This window comes from Pelophylax lessonae (genome assembly GCF_965119305.1).
Source record: "Pelophylax lessonae genome assembly, chromosome: 4".
Classification (NCBI taxonomy): Eukaryota; Metazoa; Chordata; class Amphibia; order Anura; family Ranidae; genus Pelophylax; species Pelophylax lessonae.
The window spans coordinates 12,884,587-12,906,345 of record NC_138771.1 but is presented as its reverse complement, the minus strand read 5'-3'; the positions used below and the strand labels follow the sequence as shown (position 1 = coordinate 12,906,345).

The following is a 21,759-nucleotide window of genomic DNA, read 5'->3' as shown; positions in this document are numbered from 1 at the left end:
TCATACACCTGCCGCAACTAAAGAACCCATTCTGATCCCAGAATGTGCCTATTTTCTTAGGTGGATTGACCACATTATGTGCTAGTTGTAATCTGAGGGTTTTAGGCTTAGTATAAATGAACTGTGGTTTTGAGGGAAGTAAAGTTTTAAGAACATTATCTTTTAATAAAAGGTGCCAGTGCTTTTTTAAAATCTTCTCCATTTGGGTGTGCTGTCTTGAAAAGCTGGTGAGGAATGCCATACTATAATCTCTATTAGTCTTTTCTTTTTTCTTGAATAGATCCTTACGTTCAATATTTTTAACTTTTTTCTTGATTTTCTCCAAATCTCTTTTCTTATATCCCTTTTCAGAGAATTTATTTATGATTACTTCTGCTTGTTCATCGTAATCACTTTCTTTGTCGCAATTCCTTCTTATCCTCATTAGTTGACTGCTAGGAATTGTATTGAGCCATCTGGGATGGTGGCAGCTACCTATGGGGATGTAGCCATTGGCATCCACTTCTTTAAAATAGGTTTTTGTAAAAAGTTTGTTAGAATCTTTAAAAATACAAAGGTCCAAAAAATTGATACCTTCCAAACTATTTGTGTGGGAAAAAGAGATGTTATATTTGTTGTTGTTCATAGATGATAAAAATTGATCTAATGTATTCTGGGTACCCCTCCATATAATAAAAATGTCATCTATGTATCTCTTATAGGTGATGAGTTCCTTAGGTCTGTTTTTAAAAATGTGTTCACTCTCCCATTTCCGCATAAATATGTTTGCTATGGAGGGAGCATATTTTGCTCCCATGGCAACTCCTTTCTTTTGTCTATAGTAATCTTTCTCATGCCAAAAAAAATTGTTGCTCATTGCGAGGTCAAGTCCTTGTAGTATAAATTCCTTTTGTTTCATTTTTATTTCCGTCTGGTCCAGGGCCCATTTTGCTGCTTGTAATGCATGATCCTGCTTAATGTTTGTATAGAGGGAGTTGACATCTACTCCCACTAGAATGTCACTTTCCTCTGTTTTAATATCTTTTATAATTTCCAGAAGGTGTTTGCTATCTCGCAGGTAAGCCAATCCTTTCTGTGCTAGCGGCTGAAGAAAACAGTCCAGATATTCTCCCAGACGTGATAAAAGGGAATCCACCCCGCTCACAATGGGCCTGCCAAACAAGGAACAACCACCTGGCAGGCCCATTGTGAGCGGGGTGGATTCCCTTTTATCACGTCTGGGAGAATATCTGGACTGTTTTCTTCAGCCGCTAGCACAGAAAGGATTGGCTTACCTGCGAGATAGCAAACACCTTATGGAAATTATAAAAGATATTAAAACAGAGGAAAGTGACATTCTAGTGGGAGTAGATGTCAACTCCCTCTATACAAACATTAAGCAGGATCATGCATTACAAGCAGCAAAATGGGCCCTGGACCAGACGGAAATAAAAATGAAACAAAAGGAATTTATACTACAAGGACTTGACCTCGCAATGAGCAACAATTTTTTTTGGCATGAGAAAGATTACTATAGACAAAAGAAAGGAGTTGCCATGGGAGCAAAATATGCTCCCTCCATAGCAAACATATTTATGCGGAAATGGGAGAGTGAACAAATTTTTAAAAACAGACCTAAGGAACTCATCACCTATAAGAGATACATAGATGACATTTTTATTATATGGAGGGGTACCCAGAATACATTAGATCAATTTTTATCATCTATGAACAACAACAAATATAACATCTCTTTTTCCCACACAAATAGTTTGGAAGGTATCAATTTTTTGGACCTTTGTATTTTTCAAAGATTCTAACAAACTTTTTACAAAAACCTATTTTAAAGAAGTGGATGCCAATGGCTACATCCCCATAGGTAGCTGCCACCATCCCAGATGGCTCAATACAATTCCTAGCAGTCAACTAATGAGGATAAGAAGGAATTGCGACAAAGAAAGTGATTACGATGAACAAGCAGAAGTAATCATAAATAAATTCTCTGAAAAGGGATATAAGAAAAGAGATTTGGAGAAAATCAAGAAAAAAGTTAAAAATATTGAACGTAAGGATCTATTCAAGAAAAAAGAAAAGACTAATAGAGATTATAGTATGGCATTCCTCACCAGCTTTTCAAGACAGCACACCCAAATGGAGAAGATTTTAAAAAAGCACTGGCACCTTTTATTAAAAGATAATGTTCTTAAAACTTTACTTCCCTCAAAACCACAGTTCATTTATACTAAGCCTAAAACCCTCAGATTACAACTAGCACATAATGTGGTCAATCCACCTAAGAAAATAGGCACATTCTGGGATCAGAATGGGTTCTTTAGTTGCGGCAGGTGTATGATCTGCCGCACCTCTAGGTTTAGAAAAAGGAAAAATATGAATTTTAAATCATCTTTTAATGGTAAAATGTATAAAATCAATAAATTTATAACTTGTTCATCCACACATGTGACTTACCTTCTCTCTTGTCCATGTGGACTACAATATGTGGGTAGGACCACTAGGGAACTGAAGGTGAGACTGAGAGAACATGTCTCCAATATAAAGAAAGGGTTTAAAAACCACAGCCTTTCCCACCATTTCAAATTGTTCCATCATAGTGACCCCACCCTTTTGTCCTTTTGTGCCATAGACAAAATAGAACCCCACTGGAGGGGTGGCAACCTAAAAAAAGCAGTCTCACAAAATGAGACCCAGTGGATCCATCGTTTGGAGACACTCAAACCCAAAGGATTGAACGTAGACTTAGATGTCAACTGTTTCCTATCCAATTGGTAACCCTCCCAAAATATCCTTTATTCTCTTAATGGAAAAAATGCTTATATATATAATCTCCTCTCAACTGCTTTTAATTAACATTTTATCCATTAGTTTTAGTATAGTAATTTAGATTTGACTATATATACTATTATATTATTATATTCCTCCAATGACCATTTTTCCTCTCCACACATATATATATATATATTTTTTATAACTCAAGATTATATATTAATTTTTACATAATGGTTTTAATGATTTATGCATATCATATTATTAAAATATCAATTGTCCCAATATTCATAGGAATATATTACAGATTTTTCTATTATCATAATTTTTATATATTTTTTATTTTTATATATATATTTTTTAATGTTTAATTTAAGATTAATTTTAATGAATTTTTATTATTTTTATTATCATTAATAAACTTAGTATTAAAATTGAATAATCATATAATGAGAACACAATAAAATATTTATATTTTTGATGTTTTTAATATTGTAAAACAGCAGGATTAACAATGGGTTAAATAAGCATTGTGTACAGGAAGTGATGCCCGGACGTATCAATCGTTCATGAATATTATAGATATATCAATTAAATAACAAAGGTTATAGATGAGTAATTCCACTATAACAATGCCATTGGATAAGTTATATGGTTTATGATCGATTGCCAAAGTTTAAATAATTAGATTCCGGAAATTAGCATCGAGAGGCTACGATATAAAGAGCCTCCGCTAACAGGAAGTGATGTCTTTGAAGACGCTGTATTGACGGCGAAACGCGTTGACGCACTTCCGGTTGCGGACCAAAACAAACGTCACTTCCGGTCAGGAACTTCCTGTGTGTGGAACGCACGCCGAGAGCGGCGCCACACGAGTTCCTTGTATATGCCTGAGTTCTATTCATGCTTGTGAGTACCCATCTGAACATTTTTTGGGAATAAAATTGCTCATACTTACTTCACCATGTATGGCCATTCTTTTGTTTAACGGTGGAAGCGGAAGCTGACCCAAAAAGTTCCAAGGCTACATAGGAGAAGTTCTGGTCCTGTAAAGATCCCGGGCAATGTGCAATAATTTTGAAGGTCTATGATTATCTGCAATCTGGTGAGTGGGGAACCTTAAGGGGCACCATATCACTCTGCAAGCACCTTAATTATTTGGCACCTTGGCACCTTAATTGGATCACTATAAGGACTCTTTTCAAGCACTGAATATTTATTTGGACTATTTCTAACCACCTATTTGTTTATTGTGCACTATTATATATATTTATTTGTTACTGCTCAGATATTTATAAGCACTTAGCACTTTTTTACATTTGATCATACAGTGTGCACTTTATAAAATATTGATTATTGTATTTATATCACAGCACTTAACACTTTATTTGAGCTAGCGCTGCATAATTTCGTTTTCATCATATCAACAACATTGCTCAGATGAAAGGCTCCTTTCACATGGGTCGGAAAGGTGAAAGCCATTTCACCTCCACCCCAGAAACCTTCCAGTGACTTGCATTGGTCTGGATTAACCAAGTGAACCTGCAGGTCATCCTAAAATGAAAAGAACAGTTTGAATAAGACAACATTACAAAGTGTTCCTTTAATGGCATTAAAAAAAAAAAACATGCTTGCTTTGTCCTGAAATATGCAACATACTTTCTTGTTTATCTCCTATTTTTCATATTTTATGCAGATTGGTAGCTGGTGGGGATAACACTAATCTATAGGGCTGCAACCAACGATTATATTCATAATTGATTAGATGGCCGATAATTGTTTCAGTCCAATCATGTGAAAGGGGCCTAAGAGACAGATAAAAAGAAACATTGTATCTTCTTATCTGTCCTTCTGTTTATTCACTTACAGATCAAAGGGATGAACTTTTTGTCTGCAAAGTCTGTTTATAGCAACCTTGTCAAGTAGAAAGAAAAAAACATTTTTTTGTTTTTTTATTCAGTTGTTATTATGTGTCTAATTAGCTCTTAATTTACTCTAATGAGCCTTATTAAAGTGGAGTGCCGGCCTATTTTGCAACTTTAGTGATTCTTGGAGTGTTCGCTATGCTGATCAACAATTGGGCATTTTCAGTTTTTTTCGGGGGTCCCTTACCTTATTTTCAGGGCATTTTTGATCGTACTTCCTCCTTCTTCCCCCTCTGTGGCCACGGCCACCGACATCACTTCTGCCTTTGCATTGCATCCTGGGAGCTGTTTGTCGTCACTCCCAGGAGGCTGGAATCAGAAAGAACTCCCAGAACACTCCCTGGAAACAGGAAGAACTCCCAGAACACTCCCTGGAATCAGGAAGAACTCCCAGAACACTCCCTGGAATCAGGAAAAACTCCCAGAACACTCCCTGGAATCAGGAAGATCTCCAAGAACAATCCCTGGAATCAGGAAGAACTCCCAGAACACTCCCTGGAATCAGGAAGAACTCCCAGAACACTCCCTGGAATCAGGAAGAACTCCCAGAACACTCCCTGGAATCAGGAAGAGCTCCCAGAACACTCCCTGGAATCAGGAAGAACTCCCAGAACACTCCCTGGAATCGGGAAGAACTCCCAGAACACTCCCTGGAATCAGGAAGAACTCCCAGAACACTCCCTGGAATCAGGAAGAACTCCCAGAACACTCCCTGGAATCAGGAAGAACTCCCAGAACACTCCCTGGAATCAGGAAGAACTCCCAGAACACTCCCTAGAATCAGGAAGAAGTCCCAGAACACTCCCTGGAATCAGGAAGATCTCCCAGAACAATCCCTGGAATCAGGAAGAACTCCCAGAACACTCCCTGGAATCAGGAAGAACTCCCAGAACAATCCCTGGAATCAGGAAGAACTCCCAGAACACTCCCTGGAATCAGGAAGAACTCTCAGAACACCCCCTGGAATCAGGAAGAACTCCCAGAACACCCCCTGGAATCAGGAAGAACTCCCAGAACACCCCCTGGAATCGGGAAGAACTCCCAGAACACTCCCTGGAATCGGGAAGAACTCCCAGAACACTCCCTGGAATCAGGAAGAACTCCCAGAACACTCCCTGGAATCAGGAAGAACTCCCAGAACACCCCCTGGAATCAGGAAGAACTCCCAGAACTCTCCCTGGAATCAGGAAGAACTCCCAGAACACTCCCTGGAATCAGGAAGAACTGCCAGAACACTCCCTGGAATCAGGAAGAACTCTCAGAACACTCCCTGGAATCAGGAAGAACTCCCAGAACTCTCCCTGGAATCAGGAAGAACTCCCAGAACACCCCCTGGAATCAGGAAGAACTCCCAGAACACTCCCTGGAATTGGGAAGAACTCCCAGAACACTCCCTGGAATCAGGAAGAACTCCCAGAACACTCCCTGGAATCAGGAAGAACTCCCAGAACACTCCCTGGAATCAGGAAGAACTCCCAGAACACCCCCTGGAATCAGGAAGAACTCCCAGCACACCCCCTGGAATCAGGAAGAACTCCCAGAACACTCCCTGGAATCAGGAAGAAGGACACAGCAGATTACACTGCGGCTTCAGATGCCCACGTTCAAGATGGCCGCGCCCAGACAGCATTATTAAAAGTAAGATTTTGACTAAAATCCAATACCTTACACCTTGTAAGTATGAAAATGGCGATTCTGTAAAGAGCGATGGATTAGTATTATAGGGGTATTTTTAGTTAAAAAAAGGTATTTGAGGCCAAAAATCCGCTTTAATCCTTATTCTCCTTCTCCTTTTAATTATTATTTTCCTGTTTATTTATTTATTTATTTTATTTCTATTTTAAAAACTATTAGGAATTAAACCTTTTTTTTGTTTGCTTTGTTCATTATTATATTTACACCTTTAACATATATTTAAACTTTTGACATTAAAAAAAGCGCAAAATTAAAAAAAAAAATAAAAATGATTTAAGTTGTAAAATAACTTTTATAGCTTTGTACAATTGCCGACAGCTGTAATATAAAAAAAAAGTTGCGGTAGGTATCGGTAATTGGTATCTGTGAGTACTAAAAACAAAACAAAAAAAAAGACCCTAAAATAACTTAATGGTAATTTTTTTTATTTCTATATACGTTACATTATTTGTCATTACAGCGCAAAATTAAAAAAACATAAAAATTATTTAAGTTGTAAATTAACTTTTCAATGCATTGTACAATTGCTGACAGCTGAAATATAAAAAAAGTTGCGGTAGGTATCGGTAATTGGTATCCGTGAGTACTAAAAATAAAAAGACCCTAATATAACTTAATGGTAATTTTTTTTATTTCTTTACACATTACATTATTTGTCATTACATTTCTTGAAATTTGATTGAAGCAAAGAGTATTATATATTTTTTTTGCCATCTTGTTTGATAACCTAATGTTCAGGGGTTGTAAATCTTGAGAGAATCCTGATGTTTATTCTAAGGAATAAAATCGTGGTTCTGATTTTATCCAGAATCGTTCAGCTCTATGGATTCCTTAACACAGTGCTGCAGATGCATTTGACATTTCAGATGGGTGCCCAGCGATTGTTATGGAACTCCCTGAAAGGACCGACTCTGATGCAGCGCAACCACTCGATTGCATTCGTGTCAGCCCAAACCTGGATCTGATGGTCGTCTCTTCTGGTTGCTCCCATTTCCTTCCTTTGAAGCTGAGTAAAAATTTTAGGTAAGCCCCCTTCTTCAGTGCACTTATGCCAGGCTGACTTTGTGGGGGGCTCTCAATGAATAATCTCTATTTTTTCTACAGTGAGGATGCGACTCTCTGTCTACACACGTGGCGTGGTCAGCGGCATTTGAACTCCTCCCTCTTAAATGATGCTGAGCTGTATAATGGAGACGCACATGGACATTCGCTTGGACATTGCTTTCAGATGGACAGGTACCCTCTGATTCATAAAGCCACTCCATTGAGAATAGGTTGGTGTAGAACAAGGCTGGGCATTTTGTTTTCCCAAGGGGCCGCATGAGAAACTGGGACCATTGTTTAGGGCCAAACTTAAAGTGATTCTCATTTTTTTTTCTATTAAAATAACAAACATATTATACTCACCTCCTCTGTGCAGTTGGTTTTGCACAGAGCAGCCCGGATCTACAAATTGGCCTAAACTGATAAAAAAATTAGATTTTTAAAACATTTTTTTTATTGGGAATGTGGCACTGGTGAAAACTGATTCGTGGCACTGATACGTGGCACTGGTGGGCAGTGGCACTGGTGGACACTGATTCGTGGCACTGATATGTGGCACTGGTGGACACTGATTCATGGCACTGATACGTGGCACTGGTGGGCAGTGGCACTGGTGGACACTGATTCGTGGCACTGATACGTGGCACTGGTGGACACTGATTCGTGGCACTGATATGTGGCACTGGTGGACACTGATTCATGGCACTGATACGTGGCACTGGTGGGCAGTGGCACTGGTGGACACTGATTCGTGGCACTGATACGTGGCACTGGTGGGCAGTGGCACTGGTGGACACTGATTCGTGGCACTGATACGTGGCACTGGTGGGCAGTGGCACTGGTGGACACTGATTCGTGGCACTGGTGGGCAGTGGCACTGGTGGACACTGATTTGTGGCACTGATACGTGGCACTGGTGGGCAGTGGCACTGATACATGGCATTGGTGGGCACTGATACGTGGCACTGGTGGGCAGTGGCACTGGTGGACACTAGGGATGATCGAACTCTTCCATGTCAGGGTGACCGCCAGAAAAAAAAGATCATTTGTCTTAGAATTTTTAGTAGCACAGGGATGAGGTTCCGCTCCTTTCACACCTGGGCATTTTTTTTTTTTTCAAATTCAATGTTTATTGAGGAGATAAAGGCATACAAGTCAACAAAGGCAGTGAATTGAAATACAGCCGAGTAACAAGAGAACAACGTAACATGAGGCGTAAATCATATAAACATAGCCGTATGTGAGAAATGAGAATATACAATGCACCAAAGTATGTCTCAGGACGGCAGATCCCCAGATAGACCCACGCTCCTACCGGCATCTATCACATGGCCGGCATACCGGAGTGCGGAGGGTATCTGACGGGGTCACCAATCCAAGAAACCACAAGAGGTCTTAGTGTCATGTATGCCTTACAAGAGCGGGAGAAATTTTTCAAAGAAGAGAAAAGAAAAAAAAGAAAGAAAAGAAAAAGAAACGAAAAAAAAAAAAAAACAGGTAGAGGAGGGATAGAACAAAGAGCAGGAAGTGCCACATCGGAAGAGGGGGAAGACCGGGAAGGGGGGGAGGGAAGACAGGACAAACACTTGAAAAGAGGACATGGGGGGGGGGGGTGTCAGGGGCCAACAGGGGAGAAGGCCATCCAGTGTGAGCGAGTCAGCTATGCTACAAGGTCCCGGTATTCAGTGGTCGAGCTGAACTCATGCCAGTAAAACCAACGCTTGAGGAACTCCTCCCTCGTACCCCGATCGGCCGCCAGCAAGTCCTCCATCTCATTAATAAACGCCACTTTACGCAACCACATCGCCACAGTAGGAGGGCGGGATTGCTTCCATAAGAGAGGGATACAGCTCTTGGCACACCTGGGCATTTTTGTTGCAGGTGTTTATTGGGCGTCTTTGGAGGCAGGCATAACATCTGAACTTCTGTATAGGGGTATATATACACACACACACACACATATATATATATATATACATACACACATATAGGTGTGAAAGGAGCAGAACCCCATCCCTGCAAATAATTCAATTAGCGCAGGGATGGGGTTCCACTCCTTTCACACCTATATGTGTGTATGTGTGTATATATATATATATATATATATATATATATATATGTGTGTGTGTGTGTGTATATATATACCCCTATACAGAAGTTCAGATGTCATGCCTGCCTGCAAAAACTTTTTGGACATGCTACAGAGCTGAAACTTCACAGGTACACTTTTTAGACCCCCCCAGACACTAAATCCAAAGAAATCAAATTTTTTATTTTCAATAATTGGCTCTCTATCAAAAACGACAATTTTTAAGAACTTTTTTTGTGTGATTGGACACTGATACGTGGCACTGGTGGGCAGTGGCACTGGTGGGCAATGAGGAAATTAGTAAAAAATGAAAAGGGGAATTAGGTCACAACACATCATATTCTGATTGGCCAAATACAAAGTCGTATATCATAAGTCTCTTAAAATAATTCACAAGTCGCGCTGAAAGTCGCGCTAACAAGTCGCCCCTTATGAGGCGACTTTCTGGTCGCGGTAGTGTGAACCGGCTCTTAATGACCAGGCCATATTCTGCGATTCGGCACTGCGTTACTTTAACGGACAATTGCGTGGTCGTGCGATGCTGTACCTAAATAAAATTGATGTTCTTTTTTTCCCACAAATAGAGATTTATTTTGGTGGTATTTGATCACCTCTGCAATTTTTATTTTTTGCGCTATAAACAAAAAAAAGAGCGACAATTCTGGAAAAAAATAACAACATTTTTCACATTCTGCTATAACATTCCCAACAAAAAAAAAAATGTAAAAATCAAAATGTTTTAACATTTTAGGCCAATTTGTTCTCTGTTACATATTTTTGGTAAAAAAAAAATCACTATAAGCGTATTTTGATTGGTTTGCGCAAAAGGTATCGCGTCTACAAACTATGGGAAAGATTTATGTCATTTTTATTGTTTTGTTTTTTTTTTTACTAGTAATGGCGGCGATTTGCATTTTTTAGCGGGACTGCGACATTGCGGCAGACAGATCGGACCCCTAACTGACATTTTTTACACTTTTGGGGGTACCAGTGACATAACTACAGTAATCAGTGCTAAAAATATGCACTGTTACTGTACTAATGACACTGATATGGAAGGGGTCGACACTGGGTGATCAAAAAGTTAAATGCTGATAACAGAATGTCCTAAATTTTCCTCTTAGGATGGAGATGTGGGGCCAGTCCTCCTCTGCCTGGAGACATTGCTCCCTACGGGTTCCGGGCTCGGGAGGACGGTCCTATCCTTTATCCTCAACGTCATGAAAGTGTTATAACATTTGCATTATCTGTAATTTTCTTGTTTATTGGGACTTAAACTGGATACACCATTGTACTCTTTCTCCTTCTCCCCCTTTGTTAATACTGTAACAATCCCTATGTTATCCTCCACGTTGGAGGGATGTTTCTCATGTTACCTTCTTACCTTGAAAATCAATAAAAATTTATTGAAGCAAAAAAAAAAAAAAAAAGTTAAATGCAAGCCTAGGGGAGTGATTCTAACTGTGGGAGGGGGGGGGGCGTGGCTTGTGAAATGACCATAGAGACCTGTGTTCCTATATAGAAGGATCACAGGAGCTCTGTGATCATTTCAGAGATGTGATTACAACATCCGACCGTCCTTCTCTCTCAGCGGGGAGCGATCGCGGGTGTCAGGCGGCAATCGGAGTCACCGGCCCCGTGCATCGGAGTCCCCGTGTCCCCGTTGCCGAGTGGGGGGTGGGAGCTCACCCCCTAGCTGCAGGCACGTGACCGATGTAGCCCTACGTCGGTTTGCGCAAGTGGGCCAGCCTGCCACAATATATATACGGTGGGCGGTCCGGAACCGGTTAAAGCAACGTAGTGCCGAATTGCAAAAATGGCCTGGTCATTAAGGGGGGAAAACCTTCCGGAGCTGAAGTGGTTAAAGGGGGGGGGGATTTTTTTCTATACCCACAATAGAACCACTTTTAGTGATTATTGCAATGTCTGTTTTCTGTAATTTGCTCTTTTCTGGGCTTTTTTTTTTTTTTTTTGGTGCACACCGCCGCCTTCTGATTACATCTTTCTCTGTTGACATGCCTTCTGTGTAGGTCATGGGATGCCATACTGTCCTCACTTTCTAAGGAGACGAAGGGTTATTCAGCATTTCCAATGTGCCAATCTTCTCAGAATCCGATGACCGGCACCACCTCTACTGATGCCCCTCTCACCTGTGCAGTTTTGGGAGGCGGCTGGGTGAAAATCTGTACAGAAAATATGAAGGATCCTGTGAGACTTCACAGCTGGTCCTTGCCATCATCCAGAGCCTTGTTCAGCCTGTCGGATGTTGATGGATTTGCCACCTTGGCCCACTGGGACATGGAAACCCAACTGATTGATTACCATGATCTGGGGAAAGCTTTATGTGTGGATGGTGCAGATGATGAGGCCTGTCTAATTATAACAGGTAGGTGATGTGAAATGGTTCTAAAGCCTAAATATTTTCTCCCTTAACCTCCCTGGCGGTCTGATTATGTCAGGATTTCTGTGTTAAAAACGATACATTGTTTTGCTTGGAAATCTGTTGTTTTATATTTTAAAACTCACCTTCCCCTTCGATCTCCCGCCGTCCTCTCCCGAAGTCCTCTCCCGCCGTCCTCTCTCCCGCCGTCCTCTCTCCCGCCGTCCTCTCTCCCGCCGTCCTCTCTCCCGCCGTCCTCTCTCCCGCCGTCCTCTCCCGCCGTCCTCTCCCGCAGTCCTCTCCCGCAGTCCTCTCCCGAAGTCCTCTCCCGCAGTCCTCTCTTGCAGTCCTCTCCCGCCGTCCTCTCCCGCCGTCCTCTCCCGCCGTCCTCTCCCGCAGTCCTCTACCGCAGTCCTCTTCCGCAGTCCTCTTCCGCAGTCCTCTCCCGCCGTCCTCTCCCGCAGTACTCTCCTGCAGTCCTCTCCCGCTGTCCTCCCGCTGTGTGCTCGACCGATGCCGGCACCTGTCTTCCGTTTCCCTTCCCTGCGAGCGTTGCAACGCAGGGGGGGTGGAACCGGCAGCAATTTCTAAAAATGTAAATACACCAAATGAAATGATAGAAAGCTGTGATCGTAACGGATTTCACTGTATAATCCCATTTCACCACAGGATTTCACCTGGTGGCTTTTCCAGTGCCCTGCCTGTGCTTTTCCAGTTCTTTGTGCCTGTAAAATAGAGAGCGACCATGGCGTCCAAATGCGTTCTTCTTGCGCAAAAGCGCTTTTAGACGAACTGAAAAACAGTGACAGCGAAACTGAGTTACTTGAAAAACTGAGCGATATCGATTGGTGGGAAAATTCGTAATCCGGTACGGAAAGTGAGGACAGCGACGATTCTGATGTCTCTTTTTGGCACATCGCTCCGTTGGAAATTCTGAAGAATCATTTGATATTCTTCCCAAATTCCACATCTATGTGCCAGAAAGAGGCATCAGAATCGTCGCTGTCGTCACTTTCTGTACCTGATGAGGAATTGCTATCGCTCAGTTCTTCAAGTAACTCCGTTTCGCTGTCGCTATTTTCCAGTTCGTCTAAAAGCGCTTATGCGCAAAAAGAACGCTTTTTGGATGCCATGGTCGTTCTCTATTTTCCAGGCACAAAGAACTGGAAAAGCACAGGCAGGGCACTGGAAAAGTCACCAGGTGAAATCCTGTGGTGAAATGGGATGATACAGTGAAATCCGTTAGGATCGCAGCTTTCTATCATCTCATTTGCTGTATTTACATTTTTGAATTTGCCGCCGGTTCCACCTCCCCCTGCGTCGCAATGCTCGCAGGAACCGGAAGGCAAGTGCCGGCATCTGCTGAACACAGAGCAGGGAGAGAGTGTGAGGATGGCTGGAGGACAGCAGGGGATTGCAGGGAAGGGGAGTGTGATTCTGGGGTAATCCTGAGTGTGGCTCTGGGTTACCGCTTTTGGTACTGAAAATTAAGCCTGAGCCACACTCAAGAATACCGCTAGGGAGGTTAATGCATTTCTTGCATTAAGGTAAAAAATGTTTAGGCATCAGTATCCCCCCTCACACCCCCCTTTTACTTACCTGAACCCTCATTCAGTCCAGTACGGTGCACGTCTGCACCTCTTCTCTCCGCTCACTTCTGGGTCTCGCTATCTTTGCTGGGGCAGTGTGAGCCATTAGCTCCCAGTGCTGTCAATCAAAGCCAGTGATGAGGGGGCGGGGCTGAGTCCCACTGTCTGTGTCAATGCATGCAGCAGCGGGGCTCGGGAGCGAGCATGCACCAGTGCCCCAATGGGAAGCCGCTTCCCATGGGAGCACTGGACAGGGAGAAGGGGCCAGGAGCACCGTTGGAGGACCTGAGAGGAGGAGGTTTGAGGCTGCTCTGTGAAATTCTATTGCACAGAACAGGTAAGTATAGGTAAGGTAAGTATTTGTTATTTACAAAAAAAATTTACCTTTAAATTCCTTGCCACCCATAGCTGATTGTTTGCTTCAGTTGCACTACCAGGAACTGAAATGCTCCAGGAAAGCTCTTTTCATGCTGAGCTAATCAAAATTACTCCAGCTGATCACAGCTGAAAGTCAAATAGCTTTTAGAAGGTGATTAGCTGCACCTGATTGAGTTTACCAGTCCTTGTACCTTAAGGCCCTTTTCACACGGGCTTTCCGATATCCTCTCAGTTTTTCAGGCGGACCTGATCGAGTTTGCTCCATGCACTCCTATGGGGCAGCTGATGTCAGCGAAGACATGTCCTCTGACACCCGCTGCTATCAGATCCGATCCTGTCTGTGAAATCAGGACGCATGGAAACCCTATTTTCCATCCTTCTGGAGGATTGGATCAGGTAGGATTGGATGAAGACAGACAGGAGGTCCGCTTTCATCCCATCCAATCTCCCATAAAGGAGAGTGGGGATCTGACAGGTCTGTCTCTGCAAAGTTAGCGGAGACGGAGTTGTCATCCACCTGCTAGCGGGGATCGGCAGATCGATCCCCGCTGAGAAAAAAGAGTCCGCCGAGCGCACCGCTCGTGTGAAAGGACTCTTACAAGGTTAAAAAGTTTTTCAGCTTGCTGTCCTCCCACACCTCCCTATATGCTTACCTGAGTCTGCAATCCATCCAACATTGTGCGTGGCTGCATATCTTCTCTCCACTCTATTCCTCTTTACACAGGGACTCTGGCCAGGGCTGCTAACAGGGGGTTGGGCTAAGCCAGTCTATGTTTGTCTATAGAGCGTGGCTCCATAGACACACATAGTTGAGAAGCGGCTTGCTATGGGGGCACATGAAGAAGAGGAGGAGCGAAGATCACCAGCGGGGGACTTCGGGAGATGAAGTTCAGGGCCGCTCAGTGCAAAACATTTGCACAAAGCAAGTGAGTATAATATTGGCACTTTTCCACTGCAAGTATCGGCTTGGCTCCACTCGGCCCTGCTTGGCTCGGTTTGGTTTTCCACTGCATGGTACGGTGTTGTTAAAGGTTCGGTACGATTTGGTTTTCCACTTAAGTAGTAAGTGGGTGGGATAACAACGATTCTCTGACCAATCAGTGGCTAGTAGTGACAAACAGTCAAGGCTACATGCAAAGGATTGTGGGATATGGTATCGTTACGGCCCTCTTGGAGCCACAACTGAGGTGGTACTGTTCAAGCGAGCCGTACCGTTCGGTTCCATGTAGTGGAAAAGCGCCGCCGTACCGTACCGAACCGTTCCAACACCGTACCATGCGGTACCATGCAGTGGAAAAGCGCAAAAGCGAGCCAAACCGTTCGGTTCCATGCAGTGGAAAAGCGCCATATGTTTATTATTTTAATAAGGCCCCTTTCACACGGGCGCACCGCCCGACAGAGTCTGTTCTGCTCAGCGGGGGATCGATCCGCCAATCCCCGCTGAGTAGGCGGATGACAGCTCTGTCTCCGCTCTGTGTGCAGAGACGGAGCTGTCAGATTCCCGCTGTCCTCTATGGGGAGATCGGATGAGAACAGACCCCCTGTCTGTTCTCATCCGATCCCATCCGATCCTCCAGACGGATGGAAAATAGGGTTTCCAAACAGGACCGGTTGGGAGAGCAGTGACATCTGCTGCCCCATAGGGATGCATGGAGCATCCGATCAGGTCCGCCTAAAATAGTGACAGGCGGATCGGATCGGATCACCCATGTGAAAGGGGCCTAATAAAAGAAAAAAAAATGACCTTTTGTAACACTTGAAGGATTTAGCATTGTTTTATTTGTCTCTTTTCTTCCCATCAGATCAGGGTCTGTCTCTTGTCTTGTTTGCTGTATCACAGAATGAGTTTCTCACCCGCCTAATGATTCATGGCAGCGCCAGTACTGCAGACACTTTGTGCTACCTGAACAGCTGGGGGCGCTGCTCTGTTCCCATCCACACTTTAGAGGTAACGATACCGCAGATTTCCCTTATTTTCACCCTTTGCTGTCCTTCTTCACCGGAGATTTGTGGTAAAATTGAAGGCTTTTCTTACAGGCCGGTTTGGAGAACCGACAGTTGGATACAGTTGATTTTTTCCTGAAGAGCAAAGAAAGCATCCTGACCCCTCTGACCTGTGAAGATGGCAGCGTGCAGTCTGATCAATACCTCCATAGTAAGCTTCTGGAATGACACATTCTGAGTGTTCTTTTCTTGCTGCACCCTTCTTTGTCTCTAAGCCCATCTGATTCATTCTCACCTAGATGTGAAGGATCTTGTCCCGGCTCTGGATCTTCTTTACTCTTACATTCAAGACACAGACCAGGAGCCTCAGAGCAAACACTTCTCAGAGCATCTGCTGCAACTAACCCTCCATTTTCTCAATGGCCAGGTTGTGACACTCTGCGATCTTCTGGTTGGTACGTTATATGGCCAATGCATTTACTATTGTTAGACATTCATTTCTGTATTGTAAAACTAAAGAAGCCATAAAAATACAACAAGATTAACCACTTAAGCCCCGGAAGATTTTACCCCCTTCCTGCCCAGGGGGTATTTTGCGATTCGGCACTGCGTGACTTTAACGGACAATTGCACGGTCGTGCGACGATGTACCTAAACGAATTTGACGTTCTTTTTTTCCCACAAACAGAGCTTTCTTTCGGTGGTATTTGATCACCTGTGCGATTTTTTGATCATGTGCTATAAACAAAAAAAGAGCGTCAGTTTTACAAAAATCACAATATTTTTCACATTTTTTTATATGAAATTCCCCCAAAAAAATGTAAAAATCAAAATTTTTTAACATTTTAGGCCAATTTGTTTTATGCTACATATTTTTGGTAAAAAAAATTGCAAAAAGCGTATTTTGATTGGTTTGCGCAAAAGTTATTGCGTTTACTAACTAAGGGAAAGATTTTTGTCATTTTTGTTGTTTTTTTTAATGGCGGCGATCTGCTTTTTTTTTTTTTTTTTTGCGGGACTGCGACATTGCGGCAGACAGATCGGACCCTTGACTGACATTTTTGACACTTTTGGGGTTACCAGTGACATTACTACAGTAATCAATACTATAAATATGCACTGTTACTGTAAAAATGACACTGGTAGTGAAGGGGTTAACTTTTTTTGAGAGGGAGGGGTGGTGTGTGTCCTGAGGGGCGTGATTCTTACTGTGATTGGCTGTGGCTTGAGGTGTAGGAACAGTGATCAACAGTCCTACATAGTAGAACCGTATGATCACTGTTCTTACACAGGGGAGAATGACAGGCGGCTTGTTTACATTAGCCGCCTGCCTTTCTCCCGCTGTCACAGACGATCGCGAGTGCCCGGCGGAAATCGGGGGGGGGGGGGGGGTCCGCGCCGCGCGCTCGCTCCCCAGAGCCTCACAGGCTAGTGACGTACCCATACTTCACTTCAGTATATGTACTTGCGGCGGTCGGCAAGTGGTTAAACGCTACTTTATAAATAAGTTGGTACCCCATGGAAAAAGGGGGAATTAATTTGCGCTTAGAACACACTATAAATAGAACAGTTAAAGGCAGCCAACCATAAGGTAAGATTACACACCCAAAATAAAATATAAAACAAGGTAGCGCCAATATGATAAATATTATAATAATGAAAAGTCCATAGTCCAGCACTAAATAAAATAAAAGTCCATATAGAAGTGAAGAGAGTGCGTCCAACAACAGTGAATGGAGGTATATGCTAGTAAACAACCGATATCCTTTTTTTATTGCCGATACCGATATTTTGGTCATTGCATATCGGTATTGGCTGATATTTTCATACATTATTTTTTATACATTTTGTTTTCTGAACAGGTACTCCTTGTGGAGGGATCTGTGGGTCTAAAAGACCCCAAACCCCTCCTCTGCACAGTTTTTTTTTAATTTGGCGCCAAGTACCCGGAAGTGATGTCATGACATCAGATCAGAGTCGAATGCAGCTTTGATTGGGTCTTCGGCGGCCATGCAGGCTGGTTGCCCGGGTCTCCCGGTGGGACGGGAGACCCGGGCGAGCCGCAGGAGGTGGCGGGAGGGAAGGGGGCGTCCCCTCCCGCTCCTTGTAATGACAGCTGAGTGGGGGTAGTGATTCAGGATGGCTCCGGTGGTCTCAGACACTCGGTAACAGCCGATGGATGTCGGCGCTTCCTGGTAGCTGGAACGCAGGGGCACTCTCCGACGTCACTTCCCAGTCGTGACGTGATGACGCAGGCAGCGGCGCGTTTGCGGAGCATGCGCTCCTTCCTCAGGCCTGACGCTGTTACCGTGTTCCCGAGACCGCCGGAGCCATCCTGAATCACTACCCCCACGGACAGACCATTGACATTGCTATATGATGCTCCCTGTACATACTCGTTTGTGAGTATATTGGTGTTTGATTACCATTTTATATTAAAGTCTTTCTACTGCACTTAGAGTGGCGCCTGTTTTCCTTTTTCAGTTTCCCTCAAGTTCTCTTCTTACTTGCATCAGAGCAGCCTTCAGTGCTAAGGAAGATTGCATACATATGGACTTGTGCATGGACTATTTTTCATATGTATTTTATACCCATATCCTTGATTTAAACCCTTCAGGGTGGAAACTGTTGGCCTCTTCCTGTTTCCTTGCGCCAGTATACATACATGTTGTTAAAGAGGTTCTAAAGCCTTAAGGTTTTTTACTTTAATGCATTCTTTGCATTAAGGTAAATAAACAAATCTTCTGTGTCCAGGATCCCCCCAGCTGCCCCTTGCCTGAGCCTGTTCTTGATCCAGTGCTGTTCCTGAGAGCAGCAACTCTTTGTGGCTTGCTGGTGGGGGTGTGGGGGGGGGAATTGGTACTTGGAATGCTGGAGGAGCCAGGAGTGCCCGGGGGGGGGGGAGCAGAAGAGGAGGATCAGGAATTTGTTTGAAGGGGAGGATCAGGCATTTGTTTTATGTTTTTGTACTTTGGTAAGTATGTTTGTTATTTAAAAAAAAAAAAAAAACATTTAGTGCCGGTTCACACTAGGTCGCTCTGACTTAGGGGGCGACCTGTGAAATCGCGTGCATCGCGACTTCGGTGCGACTTGCACGGACTTCATAAAATGGAATGTCTATGCAAGTCGCTCCAGGTCGCCCCGAAGTAGTACAGGACCCTTTTTCTAAGTCGGAGCGACTTGTGTCACTCCTATTAGAACCAGTCCTGTACTACTCAATGGACCGCAACGGTGCGTGACTTGCCAGGCTGACCAAGTCGCCTGACAAGTCGTATTAGTGTGAACCGGCACTTAAAGGTGTAAAAGGCTAAGCTTACCTTTAAGAAAAATAAATAAATGCATGTGTTCTGCAGGTAAAATAAAAAGTGGATTTATTATTTTTTTACACAGAAACCTGCAAAGTATTGCACCCGCAATCAGTGTATCGCAGTTGCAATGTGCAGGCTCCTGCAGACACTCCCTACAGCTCCCTTCCCATACCTTGGAATGAGCTTTTAGTTACTGATCTACAGAAAGTGCCAATAGACTACGAGTGTGCTGATCAGCTCATTGAGAAATACAAGTCTGTCTGCTGCAGTGGCAGACTGGGCTTGTAGTTTATTAATTCATAGATCTCTGTATATGAATAACATGGCGTAGTCCCACACACCCGTGCCAATTTTAAATGTGACAGCAGCTGTGGGGAAGAAGAGGCCTGCTGTCACATGGAGAAGAAGGAATCTGGGTGAGAGTTGGGATACTTAGCAACACGCTACATGGTAAATACAGGCGTAACATGTAACATATTACTAAAGGCCTTTAAAGCCTATTTTCAACTATAGATGAGTTCTTGCTGGAAAAAAAGTATTTTAAGTAACAGACAGCATGGATTCATGAAAGACAGAAGTTGTCAGACAAACCTGACTTCAATTTTAAAGAGGTAAGTAAAACCTTGGACTGAGGGGTGGCTGTAGACATGTTATACTTGGACAGAGGGGTGGCTGTGGATGTGGTATACTTGGACAGAGGGATGGCTGTGGACGTGGTATACTTGGACAGAGGGGTGGCTGTAGACGTGGTATACTTGGACAGAGGGGTGGCTGTGGAAGTGGTATACTTGGACAGAGGGGTGGCTGTGGATGTGGTATACTTGGACAGAGGGGTGGCTGTGGACGTGGTATACTTGGACAGAGGGGTGGCTGTAGATGTGGTATACTTGGACAGAGGGGTGGCTATAGAAGTGGTATACAGTACTTGGACAGAGGGGTGGCTGTAGACGTGGTATACTTGGACAGAGGGATGGCTGTGGACATGGTATACTTGGACAGAGGGATGGCTGTGGAAGTGGTATACTTGGACAGAGGGGTGGCTGTGGACCTGGTATACTTGGACAGAGGGGTGGCTGTGGACCTGGTATACTTGGACAGAGGGGTGGCTGTGGACATGGTATACTTGGACAGAGGGGTGGCTGTGGACAAGGTATACTTGGACAGAGGGGTGGCTGTGGACATGGTATACTTGGACAGAGGGATGGCTGTGGACGTGGTATATGATCTCCATGTATGAATACATAAGGGGGGGTATGATCTCCATGTCTAAATACATAAAGGGGGGTATGATCTCCATGTCTAAATACATAAGGGGGATATGATCACCATGTATAAATACATAAGGGAGGATATGATCACCATGTATAAATACATAAGGGGGGGTATTATCTCTATGTATAAATACATAAGGGGGGGGGGGATATGATCTCCATGTCTAAATACATAAGGGGGGATATGATCACCATGTATAAATACATAAGGGGGGGGGGGGGTATGATCTCCATGTATAAATACATAAGGGGGGGGATATGATCTCCATGTCTAAATACATAAGGGGGGATATGATCACCATGTATAAATACATAAGGGGGGGGGGTATGATCTCCATGTATAAATACATAAGGGGGGGGATATGATCTCCATGTCTAAATACATAAGGGGGGATATGATCACCATGTATAAATACATAAGGGGGGGGGGTATGATCTCCATGTATAAATACATAAGGGGGGGATATGATCTCCATGTCTAAATACATAAGGGGGGATATGATCTCCATGTATAAATACATAAGGGGGGGGGGGGGCTATGATCTCCATGTATAAATACATAAGGGGGGGATATGATCTCCATGTCTAAATACATAAGGGGGGATATGATCTCCATGTATAAATACATAAGGGGGGGATATGATCTCCATGTATAAATACATAAGGGGGGATATGATACCCATGTATAAATACATAAGGGGGATATGATCACCATGTATAAATACATAAGGGGGGATATGATCACCATGTATAAATACATAGGGGGGGATATGATCTCCATGTATAAATACATAAGGGGGGATATGATACCCATGTATAAATACATAAGGGGTCCATATAGTGAACTTGGTGTTGAGTTATTCACTTTAAGGTCAGCATAGAGGACAAGGGGGTACTCTTTACGTCTAGAGGAAAAGCGATTTCGTCTCCAAACACGGAAAGGTTTCTTCACAGTAAGAGCTGTGAAAATGTGAATAGACTCCCTCCAGAGGTGGTTCTGGCCGGCTCAGTGGATTGCTTTAAAAAAGGCCTGGATTCTTTCCTAGGTGTACATAATATAACTGGGTACCAACAACTATAGATAAAGTTGATCCAGGGAAAATCTGATTGCCTCTCGGGGGATCAAGAAGGAGGTTTTTTCCCTGCTGGAGCAAATTGTATCATGCTTTGCTGGGATTTTTCATCTTCCTCTGGATCAACTACGGGTATAGGATCCAATTTGCTCCAGCAGGGAAAAAACTTCCTTCCTGATCCCCCGAGAGGCAATCAGATTTTTCAACCTAACTAACTATGTAACTATGCATTGGGGTTCTATTCAAAACGAATGGCACAGCAACCATATGCACCACATATTGTCCATCACCATGCAATGC

General features: G+C 43.4%; 1 protein-coding gene across 1 annotated transcript in view; it reads left to right on the top strand.

Annotated features, from left to right (window-relative positions):
- SPG11 (SPG11 vesicle trafficking associated, spatacsin) overlaps nucleotides 1-21,759 on the top strand; it is a 196,148-nt gene that overhangs the window by 29,652 nt on the left and 144,737 nt on the right. Inside the window, exons 4-9 of the mRNA XM_082252993.1 lie at nucleotides 7,232-7,406; nucleotides 7,488-7,619; nucleotides 11,547-11,902; nucleotides 15,666-15,811; nucleotides 15,901-16,018; nucleotides 16,107-16,262. Coding sequence (XP_082109119.1) covers nucleotides 7,232-7,406; nucleotides 7,488-7,619; nucleotides 11,547-11,902; nucleotides 15,666-15,811; nucleotides 15,901-16,018; nucleotides 16,107-16,262 — 1,083 coding nt within the window. The remainder of the gene's footprint in view (nucleotides 1-7,231; nucleotides 7,407-7,487; nucleotides 7,620-11,546; nucleotides 11,903-15,665; nucleotides 15,812-15,900; nucleotides 16,019-16,106; nucleotides 16,263-21,759) is intronic.